The sequence below is a fragment of the Cyrtonyx montezumae genome, unplaced genomic scaffold (genome assembly GCF_038088225.1).
Source record: "Cyrtonyx montezumae isolate F1298 unplaced genomic scaffold, pur_monq_1.0 scaffold_17, whole genome shotgun sequence".
NCBI lineage: Eukaryota > Metazoa > Chordata > Aves > Galliformes > Odontophoridae > Cyrtonyx > Cyrtonyx montezumae.
The window spans coordinates 27,610,752-27,627,228 of NW_027071903.1; the positions used below are offsets into that span (position 1 = coordinate 27,610,752).

Genomic DNA, 16,477 nt, shown 5'->3' on the forward strand with positions numbered 1-16,477 from the left:
GAAGTTCCTGTTACTGTGATGCAATCAAATTTTATTTTTACAGACACCGTTTATGAAAACCAGTCACATATGGCATAATTCATGACTTGTTTTCCACTGATTTGCAGTGATGCTTTGCTCACCTCAGGAGTTGTAGTCTGCTCAAGGTGTGCAGGATTTTGTGATGCCACCAATAGCAGACCTCGTATACAGTGATTCAGAATGCAATGGTTTATGATCTGCAGACACCTCTGACATGGGTTACCTGAGAATACAGTATGGTGTCCTTACAGTCCCATTCCAAGAAATAGGGAAGATGGGCAAAGCAAAAACATCTTATCTGCTTTTCTCTAGTGCATTTGCTTCATTTGCTTCTGGTTCTGGGAGAAAGACAACACTTGTCACACGAGCACCCCTTAAAAGGTGAGCCCTGCAGTTCCCTTGAGTTCAGTTACACCCAGGCAAGAGCAGGTGATGGTCATGTTGCTGCCAGCCTCAGGATTTCTGCCAGGGGCAGCAGCCAGGAAGCATGACGTGTACTCCCAAGGAGGCCTGGAAGCTGGCTCAGTGCGTATGTTGAATCCGGGCGTCTCCTGGGAGAACTGGCCATCTCTACTCTTCAGTTTGCCACACCTAAGGCTTCTTCTGTGCCAGTTGGCTTCTGCCCTCCTCCTCAGAAACAAGGCTTGCTAGCACCTCAGTCTGCTTTAACTCTGCTCCTTGCTGTTGGATGGATTTTCCACCACAGCAGCCTGAGTTTCTGCTGGCAGAAATTAGTGGAAGTGATTAATAATTCTGGCCGAGTGCATGCAGAAGCCAGATCCTGGAGACATACTCTGACATTTGCCCTTTCAGAAGCAAGGGCCTAGCACTGCAGTGCACAGTGCCTTTACTTCAGAATTAAAAATGCCATGCGTGGAAGCTGTGTGATAAGCTAGATAAGCCAGTCAGTATGTAAGCAATAAACAAACAGCCACTAAATGATACATAAATCATTTGTGTCCTATACAGTGATACATCTCTGCTTGATGTTGTGCACTACAGCTTTTTGTGCAACAGTGCATATTTAACATAGCATATCCCATGGTCCTCCAGCGAAAGGAATAGAAAACCACATAGTGTGCAGAAAAAGCAGAAAGATGAGATCAATTTGTCCGTAACTTCTGCTATCAGCAGAGGCCTGCATGCTTTTAGGATGCATTTGAGCAGTTACAGACGTTGGTTGCTTTAAGGATTATGCAGTAAAAAATCTATGGTGAGAATGAAGGCACTCATATGCGTCATTATAGAGAAAATTCAGATGATTACTATATCCTTTCTGAACTCCAAGGGGGTTTTTCTGAAGTCACTGGGACCTGTTTTATAACTTTAGGACTTATTTTAAAGCGATAAGTGGCTAGCATCTTGTATGTGAATCTGTTTGCATTTATGATGATTCAAATGTTAATTTCCAGACAGGAAGCTGCATTTACAGTTCTGCTTTTGGGGCATGTCTGAGAGGGGTCAGGTTTCCATTTTAGTTCAGATAGAGCCAGAATCTCTCAGGAACTGTTTTTCCTAGATTATGGATCAGATAATGAAGAACTCATGAGAAAAATAAATTTCATGAGATTTCCACTGTTAGTACAGTGGAAAGTTGATCTTTGAATTTGGCCTCACTGAATTCAAACCAAGTATTAGACCTGATTTAACCTTGAAATAGGAGCTTACACCTAATACCAACCTAGGGCTAGACCTGTTCTGTTTCAGATGATATAATTTTCCCCAAAGCATTATTTCTAATGAATGCTTCTCGCTTTAAGAGTAAAATTTTAGTCTGAAAATTAAGAGTTTAAACTCGCTTCTTTCCATATTATTAGGTATTATTGATAACCACAGGAGACGTCCACTATATATACACTGTGTAAAATTGTCTGCAAATGTAATTTTGCTACATGATACATTACACCACTAACATCTATATTGAGGAGTACAAATGAAGCACAACTTAATGCATGTGTCATTCTAATGAAAAGAACAAGAATCATTTTACCAGAAAATTGGTTTCATCTGGATTTGTAATAGCAAGTAGCAAGTTCATTGAACTCGAGCATAGTTCCAGAATAATATTAGTGATATTTCAATCAAAAAATTAATTCAGGGTCTTAGCAACAAAATAATTGCTGAGGTTATTAAGGCATATGTTTAGCCTGCTTATCTTTCTATTGTAAATGGTCTGTTGGATACAGGATTTCTTTTAGCTGTGTGTGCTTTCAGCTTTTCTTACAGAAATATAAACTATTAATCGTATGCTGTTCAGTGAGATTTTCAGTCTTTTTTTTTTTTGTATTTCCATTTTTGTATATACTGTTACATTCTAATGCTATGATGTACACTATATGGAAGTGTTTAAGATAATCCTTTAGGGTCTTATTCACAGAACAAGTTATTTGGGCCATTTCCCCATAAATTTCACATTCTTAGGTGCCAAAAAGTCACGTCCATGTAAGCCAGAATGTCTCTCCTATAGTAACAAAAATACTATTTTGTAGCAGATTTTCTCACATTTAATTTTAATATAAATTTTTATTATATACAAATAATGCTTACACCTGTTCAACATATTCATCATATTATTGTCTCAGCATCCATTCATTGACCAGATCACTTACCCCAACCAGAAAATCTTGGCTGAGCTGTGTCTGCTCTATTCCTACAGTATTTCATCTTGAGTTACATAGTTTCTGTCTAATCTGATCATTTATTTTTTCGTAATGCTGATGTACCCTTAACTCTCCTGGCTAGGGTTTCTAGTTCAGGTATCTTGATTTTACTCAGAAGTGGCCTGAAAACTGCCTATGAATAACATAGAACCTAAAGCTAATTTCAGAAAGAAAACAAAACAATGACTTCATTGCTTTTGGCTAGGTTTCAACAAAGCGAGATTCAGAGAACCAAACTAGACAAAGGACTAGACTTTCTTTGGTGTCATCATTTTTACTGGGAATTTTCTTGCTGCCTTTTTCTGCTTTTTTTTTTTTTCCTTCAGAAGTGTAAATGTTGGCAGGAATCACAGGGCCTGATACAACTTTCTTATTTTGTTCATGAACTATTGCTGAAATTAGAAAATCTGAATAATGCTGAAATTGGTGGCAAAAATATTTCACAAACAGAAAAAAAAAGTGTGGGATACTGATAGGGTAGAGGGAACAAAGGAATTGAATTGATATCTGAAATAGATGAAAACCAGACGGACAGAGTGAATAAGGATTGGGGCCAACATACTGTTGGCTGACAGGTGGCCTTGCCACTTCCCACGTTTCTCCCTTGCCTGCCTCTCACACATCTTGCCACTCACCTGTCCTTCCTTCCTTTTAATCTTCTTCTCACTTTTCTTATCTAATCCAATGGAATCAGTGTGAAGTTTTTGAGACCTCTTGTTGTCTTGATTACATTCCTTTCTATGCTCATCTTTCGGCTTAGATTATAAACCCCTTCATACAGCTAGATATTGCTGCAAGGAAAACAGGCATCAGAACTTGGTTGCTACCCAAATTCTGATATAATGTAAACGATAACTGCAGCCCTTTGTTATCTCTGTGATGCTCTTTTTATGCACCTGCTTTTGAACACAGCTCCAACGTAGAGCAGGTGGGGCTGGCGTGTGAACGGAATGCCACAATTGCTTTCTGTGCTTTGAAGATGCCAAAGCTGAATAGTGAGATGAGAATTCACTTGTTCTCAAGCAGTCAGGAAGCATGGAAGGAAGGAGCTGCACTGTGTTGAATCAGTGAGAAACGTACTGTGACCATGGATTGACATCCTGACATTGTGGTGTTAGTGTCTTGGCGCTTCACCAACACCCTGTGATAATGAGTTGTAACAACAGCCTGTCAAAACCCAGCCTAGGGACATCGCTCTGCCTGTTTTACAGATAGCACTTTAATTCTTTGTGATGAAAATCTAGCTCTGCATCGTGGTTGAATAGCATTACTCCAAAATGTTGCTTCTAACTTTACTTGAATCTAATGTCAACTATTTTTATCATTAGCTGCTCCTTTATTGGTGGAAGTAAATGCCATATGGTTTCCATATAAACTCTGATGTCCTTTGAATTTTTTAGACTTTCTGTGGTGGTAAATGGGAGGTGACAGATAAGTCAGAGCCAGTTTCTGCTCTCATTTACACCTATGCAAATGTTGTGGCTTTCTTTGAAGTAACAGTAAGTAAGGGTGATTTCTAACAGTATTTACTTGATATTTTCAGAACTGCTCTCTTGCGGGGTTTTGTAGAGATAAAACATCTGAAGATTTACAATAACTGCAGATTTTCCTAATCTTATTTCATTTTATTAACTCAAAATTATCCCAGATAAAAATAATGCAGACTATTTTGATTTATTTTCACTCTAATGTGTAGTACTGGACTGTGTTGCAAAGCATTACTGGGAATGCTGAGTGCACGCTGCAAAAGCCCCATGTGTTACACCACCAATTTTAGAAGTTTCTTGCAGACTACAAATAATCCAGAGATATTTCTGTTTCTTACAGTGAAATTAAAAAATCTAGGGTCCTGGTGAGTTATTAAGCTAATGCACTACCAACTCATCCAGACTAATACGAGCAGTATGTCAGGCATGAGGGCATTGGAGCAGAATTTGTACTTTTCTCATGTATGTTTTAAACTGTAGTGATGCACTTGCTCTTTGTTAGTTTTTCTTGTCAGGGAACACATCACAGCCTTTCAGCCTTATATCCAATGAAAACAAATCTTCATTAAAATCAGCCTCACAGCTGGCTTGTGTGTGGTTGGAATTCTTGGTCTGGCATATGGACTGTTGGATACTGGATGTTCTTTTAAATGAGAGTGAGAGATTGTTTGACATGCTAACTCCTTTGTCCATGCTAACTTACTCTGGTATAGTTATTTTTGAATAAATCAGTATTCATCTCCTGTCCTGTCACTGCAGCTTAATATTAATGTCATTGGGTGCAATGTTTTGTACAGAAGAAATATCTTAGAATTTTTTATTTCAAACATTGTTAAAGAAGCATTTTTCATATTTGGTTTTTGATCTATGCATGCTGAGGCTGTGTGTGGAAAGAAGGAACTATTAGAACTCTCTCCTTTGATCAACACCGATGTAATTCTGTTTTATTTTAGCAAGATAAGATTTTAATTTTTCTTTGAGGTAAAGACCTTTTTGTAATTGTACTAAAGGAAAAGGTGCTGCTGTCTCCTCCTAATCCTCCTGCCCCATTTCTGAGCAATACTGATTAGACACATTTCTTTATGTATAAGTAGCAGTACAGTGCATCTGTCAATTCTCAGACATATGAACAGATGCATGAGTGCAGAATACTTTGAAATTCGTAAGTGGAAAAAGTTATTGGGAAGAAAAATATTAAATATCAAATTACAGGACCAGATTTTAAAAGTGAATGCATCACAGTGTCATAAAAGTAGCATTTTTAATTATTTTCGTGTATCAATTCTGCTATTACTGGAATGTGGGCAGTATTCTCTTGCCCATACTGTAAGCAATGGATTAAGCAATGTAAATTGTATTAATGCATACAGTAGAACACTGTGACATGTTTGACACAGAAGATCTGTTCTTGAACCAAGCCTACCTTAACAGATTCTGCATAGTTCTTCAGATAACCACTACAAATGCAAAGGGCTGCCTATTTTTATAAATTATCTCCTTTGGTTTGTTTTCAGGACTGCCCTTCAGATGTTGGTGACTTCAGAGCACAACAGTGTTCAGCCTACAATGATGTCAAATACCAGGGGCATTTTTATGAGTGGATCCCCGTGTATAATGACCCTGCTGCTCCATGTGCCCTGAAGTGTCAAGCTCTGGGAAAGAACTTGATTGTGGAGCTCGCCCCCAAAGTACTAGATGGTACTCGCTGCAATACTGAATCACTGGATATGTGCATTAGCGGAATATGCCAGGTATGTCCTTGTGCAGATCTGGATGTGACTTCTGTTGAGAGGTACTTTCACACGTGAAGTGGTCACTATTTGGTTATTTTTCATCTTTATGCATCAGTTTTCTTTAGAAGTATCTGCAAGGTCTGCCAGCAGGATTGTAGATAACTTACCTTTCTCTTGCATGCAGAAGTTCCTGACTGCCTTAGGCATTGACATTTTTATATATAAATGAGGTCAATAGCATTTACTCATTCTTATACTGTAATTTTTAGTGATGTAAAAATTACAGAAACTGTAATCTCCTTCTGTGAGTTATATCTCATGAACTCTGCTAAGGAAAATATTTGATGTATTATGGGCTCTTGCTGAGATTCGTGGGGGTGTTTTGTATGTTTGCTGTACGTGTTGCTCTTGTCCCTTCATTTCTTCAAGGAGCTCCTAGTCTATGCAGTGAATATGCCTACAGTAGTAGTATTTCTTTTTTTAACAAAGTACATTCAAAAGAACTGAATCTGAAGTTCCTGAGATCTCTATCATATATGTGCAATTTATAGATCTCTATTCTAGAGGAGAGGTTCTGCCTCTGCTAAAAGCATTAAAAATAAGAAACAAGGCTTGCTGAGCTGCCAAACTCTTGATTTACTTGACTTCAGGGTTATTCTTTGATGGAAGAGGTAGTCTCAGGCTTGTGAGATCCAGCCACTTAAGATAGATGTTCCCAGGAATCTGATAATTGGGTCAGAAGCTCCAAGTACAGAATGAAACTGGTTGGCAGATGGGTAATACTTCACACAGAACAAGGTGAAGCTGCTTCTTCACTTTTTCTCATCTCCAGGCTTAGCACCTTGTCAAGAGGTGTTGTATCTTTATTGGCTGCCCTGGATCAGGAGCCCTAGCCTCCTGGTGACCTTGAAGCAAAGCCAGACAGCAGCATAGAATCACAGTATTTTGTGCTGCCTTAGTAACTGGGGAACAGAAATTTATGAGGGAGGGCAACATCACAGTTCTTTGGCTTGAGTATCATCATTTTTCATTTCAGTTTTAGTACAAGCCAGTCGATGGTCGTTCAGCATTGTTCCAAGCTTCATCCAGTCCTAGCCCAACTTTTCTCTGTCTGCCTAGTCTCTGTATCACCACATTTGCTGCATCAGCTGAAGGGCTTTGGGCAGTTGGAAGCAGCTATGGCACTTGTCATGTTTGCACAAATGTGCGCCACTTACCAAGTGTATAAGAGGCCCTTACAAGGTGATATTAATAGCTTAACATAAGGACTTGCTGAAGCAATTTCATACTTAATAACTTGTAATCAGTCATTGTGTTTTTCCAAGGGTGGTAAACTTTACTATACAGGCTGAAGTTGTGACTGAAATTGATTGTATGTTATTGATATTTTATTACAATTAAGTTTTTTCTCTCTGCAAATGACTTGTTCTATTCAATGCCTAAAATGTGTGCAGCTCAAAAATACAGGATATAGCCTGATGAGCAAAATAGCTCAATTATGGGGGAAAATACAAAATGTTTGGCAAACAGTGTGTGCAGATGACAGCAGTGTTAATATATGATCTGGACCTTGCTGTGAATTTTGTGACTTCTGTCTATGCTACATTTGCAATACCAGTCATGCCAGCACACAATGCATCTGCTGCCTCTGTAATTGAAGAGGAATTCCTTACAGTTTTGCCCTTCAAAAGACAACATTTGTCAATAGTATTTCACAATGGTGTCCAACGGTGTTCATTACACTGTGTATTTAGATGGGATGTATTTCTGTAAACACTGGAAGCACCTGCAAAATAATACATTACTTTTTGAATATTGTTATAGTGTTTCCTTATTTAATACAAAATTTCAGGCTGGAGAATATCAATGCATTTTGCAGATGATAATCTACAGAAGCCTCTGCTGTTTGTGTCTATTGCAGTACAGAAGTATTGTCCTGAATCTGATGTAGCTCTTCTTTGAGGTCTTGCAAGAATAGCTTAGAGGTTTTATATATATATATTTTAGCAGTTTTGCTATTATCAACACTTGCAGTTATATTTACTGAAGACCTTTCAAGTCCTTGGTCATTTGAATAACCTTTTTCTCTTTGTGGGGTAGACTGGAAATGTTGGTTCCTTGTGAAAGGGACAGCAGTGGGGAGGGCTTCCTCAGAAACTGACACCAATCTTTGTTATTACTCCTGTTTAAGCAGGAAAAGAAAACAGATTGACATCTAATCTTTCCTGGAAAAATATTGTTGTTTAGTTAACTGCTGTTGAGGGAGAGAGACACCAAAAACCTTGATTCTACAGGATTGTTGCTATAAGATCAGTCTGTTGGGTTCTGACATATACTTGGCACAGCCAAAAAATAACTTGGCAAGCATTTTTACAATGAACTCATCTAAATAAACATGTCATACTGCTGATGTGGATATCTTTGCTTTTATGCCTGGGAGCATCGAAGAGTTAGTAGAAGGAAACTGGATTGCCTCAGTCCTTTTCTAAACTGGTGCTGGTTTTGCTCATTTATTGTCTCAGAAAGTTGGCAAGTTCTTTAAGATCTCAGTTTTCCAGGCCATAAGCACTTCATCCATTTCCTTCCTGTAGAGATGCATCACAAAGCTTACCTCTCAGATTCTTGTTCCATCAATCTCCTGGGCAGAGCATGAATTTATGTGTACAGAGACATTAGGTTCCTGCTGTTCACCTTCCATTCTGAATCTTTGCATTTCCCTTAGCAAGTAGACCCAAACTAAACAACAGAGTCAAAAAAAAAAAAAATCATGAAACAACAAAACTGTTTTCTGAATAAGTTTTGTGTCTTCAGGGAAAGTAAAATCAGAGGATGGTGGAGCAGGGAGAAGTTTATTGGGAAAGTTAATATTGAGTGAGGTTGTTTGAGGCTTAATTCAACCAAAGGTTTTTTTGTATTTCTTCTGTTACCAAAGCAAATATCTGAGTTCTTGTACTAAATAGGGACAGGTCAAAACTTCACTGTCAGGAGGATTTTCACACTTAACTTCTGATCTTTTTTATACTCTCTGCTCAACTCCCAACACATTTTTTCATGGAATATACTCCTGCTGTGCCCATCTGGATGTGGGTGGAGACATTTAAAAACATCTGCATGTCAGACATGTGTGGGCAACACTTACCCAGTTACTCCGCCTGTTATGGGGCCCTGCCTGGCTTTGGTTTTTCATTTTTAATTCTCATTTGTAATTTTTTTTTTCCTACCAAAATACAGAATTAAGTCTTACCTATTTTGGTACCTAAAATGATTACAGTGATAATTTTCCTAAATTGGAGTAATATTTTTGAACACACATCACCCTAAACCACACATTACCAGTCCTAAGGAGCAGCCTGAGAAGTTCTGTCCTAGGCTGTCAGTTAGGTCAGTGATGATGTAAATCCTCCGGTGAACTTTCCATTTAGTGTCAATGAGTTGTTTGTATTCCAGAAGAGGCAGACACTACACTCTGCTTTGTAGCATATGGCATAAATTTAGCTGACATTAGAACACTTCTCGTAAGTCAAATGAAGTGCCATTGACTTCTGCCATGCTCTGTGTTTCTGTCATGTGTCATGATATACCAAGAAGGTATCGTGCACACTTGCCACCAAAGTGCTCTTACCCTCGACGTGAGTATCTGTCAGATTTCGTTGAAAGCTGTTGCTGTAGGCCTTTGGAAGATAGCACGTTTTTTCATGATCTTGTATAAGTTCTGTTTATGGTTAAAACTTAAAATGATAATGAAGATAATTTTTTATTTAAGATAAACTTTCCATAGAATGTTGGAGTAGTTGGTCCTTGAATAGCAGTATAAAGAGACATAAGGGAAAGCAAAACAAACAAACAAAAAAAACCCAACAAGAACAACAAACCACTTACAAGCTCTTTCTTATATTTATGAATAACAGAAATCCACATTACAATTTTTGCCTTTCATCTCTTTAGCCTTCACACCTCAAGTAACCTATGGGAGGAACTGATTTTGAGGTAGCCACTGTTAAGCTAGCTTTGATATTGCATCATTCCCCAGGTACCATTAAGTAGCCCATCGACATAGAGCACAGGGATCCCCAGGCAGAGACCCATACATATCCACACATCTACATATTCCTGCAGCACTGAGGCTGGCAGGCTGGACCATATCCAGAGCAACTATGGGAGCTGCTCACATAGATTCAGTAGATCTTTCTAGCACAAAAAAACTCCATATGAAAATCTTTATGCAATTATACATGTGACATCTCATTAAACTGAGTGGGAGCTCCAGCTGCAACTCAGCTGGGAAACATTGGTGCATCTCCAGAACTCCCACGGAAGGAGAGGGCTGAACATGGGTTACCACGTCCTGTGTGACCCGCCAAGGTCCTGCTCTGTAGCCTCCCAGGCTTGGCTTCCTCTCCCGTGGAGGCTCTCAGCACTGCCCAGGCCAGCAGACTGCACTGTAAGGAGCTCAAATCCTTTTCATGTCCCAGCCTGCCTTAGGATAGCGGCTCCCTTGAGATGGTGTTATTGGCAACTTGGACGAGGGCTTGTGAGGCATGTAGCAGTGGGGTGCTCACAGACGCTGAAAACGTCATTTGGAATCACTTGCTTTTACTTAGCAGCTGTTCACTGCTGCTAGAAATTGTCATCTCTTTTCAGACCTGTTTTTCTCCACACCACTGTTTCTGATGGAGGATTACTGCCCACAGGGATTTCTTACTGTCTAAGTTTATCCTTTCTGTCAGATCCGGGATGAGTTCTTTCTGATCTCCAGTTCCTTATCTATCTGTCTCTTTTTCTAAGCAATTCTTTGCCAAGTGTTGATTCATTTTAGTGAGCCTAATATAAATATGACCGTACTTCCCAGCCTAGCAAGGTCCTGCAGCATGTGAGTGTGATAAAGTCAGTAGAGTAACTCATGGTTTGAGTATCTTGTTGAACTAGAGCCTTCAGATTTCCCAGTGCTGCAGCAAATGTGTCTGGAATCAGTTAGAAAGTCAGCAAAGTGATTTGATTCAATATATTGATATCTTTTTCAAAAATCATTCTCACAAGCAGAAATCCCAATGGGAATTTGTGTGCTACCCTCTGTGTCTGCATGTGTGTATTTCCTAAAATGGGAACCATGTAGGAAAGGGTACTTGCTCTCCTGCTGGGTGGTCCTATGGGCTCTCAGCTGCTCCAGCATGTGGCAGATCCTGCAGGAAGACTTGCATGATTTGGGAACGTTTTGTTTTATTTGATAGGAGTGGATTTGCAGAATTGTGGAACACTTTTTAGCCTTTTGCCTTCATATATAAAATGTTTGCAGAAGATGTGGAAAGGCCTTTTAGGGACTTGCGTATGAAATTAATTTTATGCACTGTATTTTTTATCTTTTTATTGCTTTGCATTCTCTGTATTGAGTGCTGTGAAACTTGGACATCATGGTACGTCTGCTTCTGCCTATCGTTCTGACTTGTTTATTGTCCTCTGTTCTGACTTTTGGATGGACCATGCTCTGCTTCTTAGCAGATGCTGACAGCCAGGTCAGCTTCTCAGGGCTGCTGCTGAGCTGTGCTGGCTCCGTGGCAGAGATGCGAGACCCAAAGCTATAATTGGGATATAGAGGAACTGGGGTATAGAGGAAAAGGACCTGGGGGTGTTGGTTGATGCTCGGCTTACCATGAGCCGGCAGTGTGCCCAGGTGGCTAAGAAGGCCAACAGCATCCTGGCCTGCATTAGAAATAGTGTAGCCAGCAGGAGCAGGGAGGTGATCATCCCCCTGTACTCAGCTCTGGTACGGCCGCACCTCGAGTACTGTGTTCAGTTTTGGGCCCCTCACTACAAGAAGGACATTGAGGCCCTGGAGCGTGTTCAGAGAAGGGCAACAAAACTGGTGAGGGGCCTGGAGCACAAGTCTTATGAGGAGCGGCTGAGGGAGCTGGGATTGTTTAGCCTGGAGAAGAGGAGGCTCAGAGGAGACTTTATTGCACTCTACCACTTCCTGAAGGGGGGTTGTGGTGAGGAGGGGGTGGGCCTCTTCTCCCTGATAAATAACGACAGGACGAGAGGGAATGGCCACAAGTTGCGCCGGGGAAGATTTAGATTAGACCTGAGGAAACATTTTTTCTCTGAAAGAGTGGTCAGGCACTGGAACGGCCTGCCTAGGGAGGTGGTTGAGGCACCATCCCTAGCGCTGTTCAAGAAGTGTTTAGATGAGGTGCTAAGGGATTTGATTTAGTAGCTCAGTGGGTAGGGATGGTGATAGGAGGATGGTTGGACTAGATGATCTTGTAGGTCCTTTCCAACCTAATGTATCTATGAACCTATGAATTGGGCCTTTCACAGGCTAAGCTTAGTAACAGAAGAGTTGTGCAACAGGGCCATATAAGGACAAAATCATGTCTCAGACCAAATTAAGTCTTCACTGAGGATAAAGCAGGATTCTACCTGAAAGTAGAAATTTTTCTACATTAAATAAATAAAGTAGCATTCTGAATTGGTAGAATGTCATGTTATCTCTCCCTGTTTGTAGAATCTCATTTACTTGTCAGTGACGAGCATGGGAAAGAGTGGGGGTTTTTTACTATATATTTTCTCTATGAACGTATTTTATCTGTGTAAAAATAAGCTACAAGCTGAAGCTATCACAAAGCAAGGGATGTGAGCATAGATTGCAAAGTACATGAATAAATGTGCTCTGAATGTCGGGCTCTGGATTCTACAGCAGGGCAAACGGAAAATACTGACTAAGGCAGAGCAGAACTTTCCCATGATGAATTTTATGCTTACGCTTTTATTGCCATAAATTCCCATAGCCATATTTAAAGTTAATTATTTGTTGTGTGGATGTAGACATTCCTAACATCTGCCTGCACTGTGATTCTGTGGTAAAGCAAATAGGGCAGGAGAAAATGCAGCTAATAGCTGACACTGATGCAGTAAGATTTGTGTAGTGGGATTGCAGATGTGCCTGTATAGTTAAATACAGATTTAATTTTTCTGAGTTTTGGAATTTTTAGTGTGTCTGAAATATAAATTCTTTTTCTTGTGACTGAGACCCTGAGGACTTTAATTTTCCCTCTAGAGAGTGCTTCTAAGAAACTGCAGGACAGATTTATTTTAGTGAGCATGCAAATGTTTTTCACTATTTTCTTTTTTCTTTTACTAGTAAATGTTGAAATAAAATGTAACCCTCTTAGTCAAGTTACAAGTCTTGGAGATGATTTTTGCCAGAAGCAATTCTGATGGCATCGTGTACTTTGTGCAATGCTGATTGATAACCACTGAAAATGTGTAGATGTTTTTGTTCCATTTCAATCTGAATTCTGATCTCTTTCGAGAGAGGAGTAAATAATTTTGTTATGACAGCTCCCATCCTGGTGGTATGGCAGTTCCATCCCTTTTTTTTTTTGATCCCTTTGGTGTAATATTCACTCAATTTTCACTCAGTATTTTTCACATCTTAACAAATTTCACAGGCAGTAGAAGCCAACTGCTCCTGAGTTTACACCTTTCGGCCTTTACACCCTTCAGCACATCAGTAGCAGAGATCCAATCAATACAGAATTCCACTTGCTGAGAATGGCCAGTAACTAATCTGCTACATGAATGCTTCATAATGAAAGCTACTGGGCAACATGTACCAGGGTAATAACAGACTGTTCAGGCGTTGAGGAAATGGCTCACCTTGTAGAATAGCTCTGTTGTATCTTTGTGAAGAAGGATAATTATCTCTTCTGTATCTACTTCCATTTAGATGACTTACTATGATTGTCTTAACTGACAATACCTAGATCTCTGGCTCCAGAGGACCAGAGGAGAAGGGAGTCCTTTTCCAGACAGAAATGTTGTATATGATAGTATGTATTGTTACATATAAATTCATATTTTTAATAGCAGTAGTGATACTTAACACTCAGTGCTTGTTATACAAAATCTTGTTTGTTTGTTTTTTCTCACATTTCACTTGAGTGTTCTTGTTATGTGAAGCATGAGTATATCTTCAGGCTCCTTATTCAAAGCATATGATCTTGAATCATTCACATTTCAGATTTTATTTATGACTGACATATAATACTTTTATAACTGACAACTTGTGTCCCTGGAATGTATTCAGTAGAAAATGGTGTCATACCTGAGTTGAAAGAGACTGCCTGAAGATGGAGATGAGCAGTCGGTTAAAGCAATGACCACGTTACGAGGGCCTAAAACAACAATCAAAAACTGAAATTGCAAAACATGATTCTTCACTGAGCTCTGCATGGGCAGTTTCCAGTCTGTGTTTGTGTTTATGTTCATTTAGGGTACACTGAAGAAGAATTGGAGTTTACCAGGTTTTTATTACAGAGCTTTTTTGCTGTATGGGAATCTGTCATAAATTTGTCACTTTGCAGTACTTTTTTCATCACAGTTAACTATAAATATTTCCTCAAGAAAGGAAGAACCTTGAGTTTAACAGATTGTGTTTTGACCTCTATAAATCAGAATTAACATGCCATATTCATTTCTTCATTTAAGTCTAATTCCTCATCTTGAAACCCTACTAAATGTTAAAGAAACATCTGTGGAAGCTTCTGAGCAATTTTTTTGGATTTATATCTCAAAGATATTTGTAATGTTCTGCAGTCACCTCTAACACAGCAGCAATTTCATTAATCTTTCATCTGTATTGCTATATTTTATACCCTGACCTTTTGTTCTTCCTTTGCCTTTCTGAACTCACATGAGCATTCTAAGCATGCTACAAACATTTAACACCCTTCAGTAGTGCATTTCACAATAGCACCGTCTGGTTTAGAAGCTTGTTGCAGCAGATGAGTGTTTCTGCTTAATTAAATGCTTTCTGTCCTAGCTGCTTGTGATGAAACAGTAATACTCTTTGCATATTGAAAAAGCACAAAGATATTGTAATGTCCTAAAATAGTCACATATCATACACTAGTTTGGAAAGAATCTCAGTCTGTCCAAATCCATAACCCCTCATTACCAATTTACGTCTCAAAACCTTTTTTTATTAACTTCCATGTATTGACCATTTCATTAAAAAATGGTCAATAATTCCCCAGCTGTGTGTGCAGGGGAACTCACTTGCAATGTAGTTTTACTATACTTGTACCATTTTTTGATTTATGCAATTTTTTTCTGGATTATTATTTTAACTTGACAAGGTCCCAATACTTCCATGACATGGTTTGTATTGACACTTGTTTCATTTATGCAGTTTATGTTAATATCACTTAATATAATTGTTTTTTTGACTGTACAACCTAAAAGTGTGCAGATGTTTTCCCAATTTGCCTATAATATTTATAGCTGATCCCTTTGCTCTGTAAACAGCTAGCAATGTGGGGTAAATTAAGCCTGACAAACACCTTAATCATGAAAATCATCAGACCCCTTTGGCTTGCTGCAGTGCTGTGCGAGATGGGGAAGACTGTTGTCGCAAATCACTTTATAGACCTTGTTATAATTCTGCACACAAATACACATGTACTCTTCAAAACATTTCCTTGAACAGTGTCTTTTTATTTTTCTAGCAAAATTACTGGCTAAGGTAGAATCACACTTTCATTCAGGTTGAAAAAGACCACTAAGATCATCTAGTCCAACATCACCACCATCATCTAGACCCATCACCACCATGCCCATTAAAACACATCCCTAAGCCACATCTATCATTTTCTTAAAAGAATCACTGCCTGAAATTACAGTCCTTGGTGATGCGCCAAGGGCTGGATTTCTAAGGCTACACCTTGCAGCTTCCTTCTATTTTAGTGTGATCCATGACTGTCCAGCTTGTATGAGAAATTCTTTGCTGGCAAAGTTTTAGAAATGAATACTATAGGCCAATTCTAGACACTCAGCTTTGAAGGGCACCATACCTTAGCACTGATGTATGGTTTGTGTGCTTGTTGAACTACCTCTACGTTGGAGGCTTGTCACATTAAATTCTGTAGGGTTTATTTGGGTGCTTAATGCTGAACAGTCTGAGATTCCATGCTCATTTCAGGCATAACTTTGAGTTATTTTTTGAATTGTATCCTGGGATATCACTGTATACTCATAATAGTTGATATAAACACAGTCTCAGAAGGAACTCCACAGAGGTGCATAGATCTAGTCAGACATGCTACATTTACAGGCAAGGGACCTGTAAAGCTTTTCCTCTACCTAAATCCCTTGCATTAGCAGCCAACGCTCCTATTTCATTTCTGTGGCATTTATGCATTAAAAATCTAGCCATAATACCATGTGAAACAATTATCTAAAGTATGCTGCTGTGCTGATTATCTTTTTCCTTACATTCCATGTTGGACACAATAGTGCCTTGTGTTTGTACAGTTGTACTGTTTTGATGCATAGAATGAGATTTTGTTTTCGTAGTGGATGTGTGAAATGCCTCTATTACACTGTTTGTCTATTACTGTCACATTGGGTTTTAATGACAAGGCCTCGCGAGTCCTTTGTTTGCTCAGCACCCTCCTCTCACCAAAGTAATGTAGGATCTGTAGCCTACAAACATACAGTAGCTTAAACTAATAAAAATACCAGTTTCTTGCATAGAGTATCACAATGTGCAGCTACATTTTTTCCTTTGAGAATTAACTGA

The 16,477-nt window shown here is 39.1% G+C and overlaps 1 protein-coding gene across 1 annotated transcript in view; it reads left to right on the forward strand.

The window, feature by feature from the left end:
* ADAMTSL3 (ADAMTS like 3) overlaps positions 1–16,477 on the forward strand; it is a 173,382-nt gene that overhangs the window by 82,058 nt on the left and 74,847 nt on the right. The window contains exon 5 of the mRNA XM_065733955.1: positions 5,683–5,919. Coding sequence (XP_065590027.1) covers positions 5,683–5,919 — 237 coding nt within the window. The remainder of the gene's footprint in view (positions 1–5,682; positions 5,920–16,477) is intronic.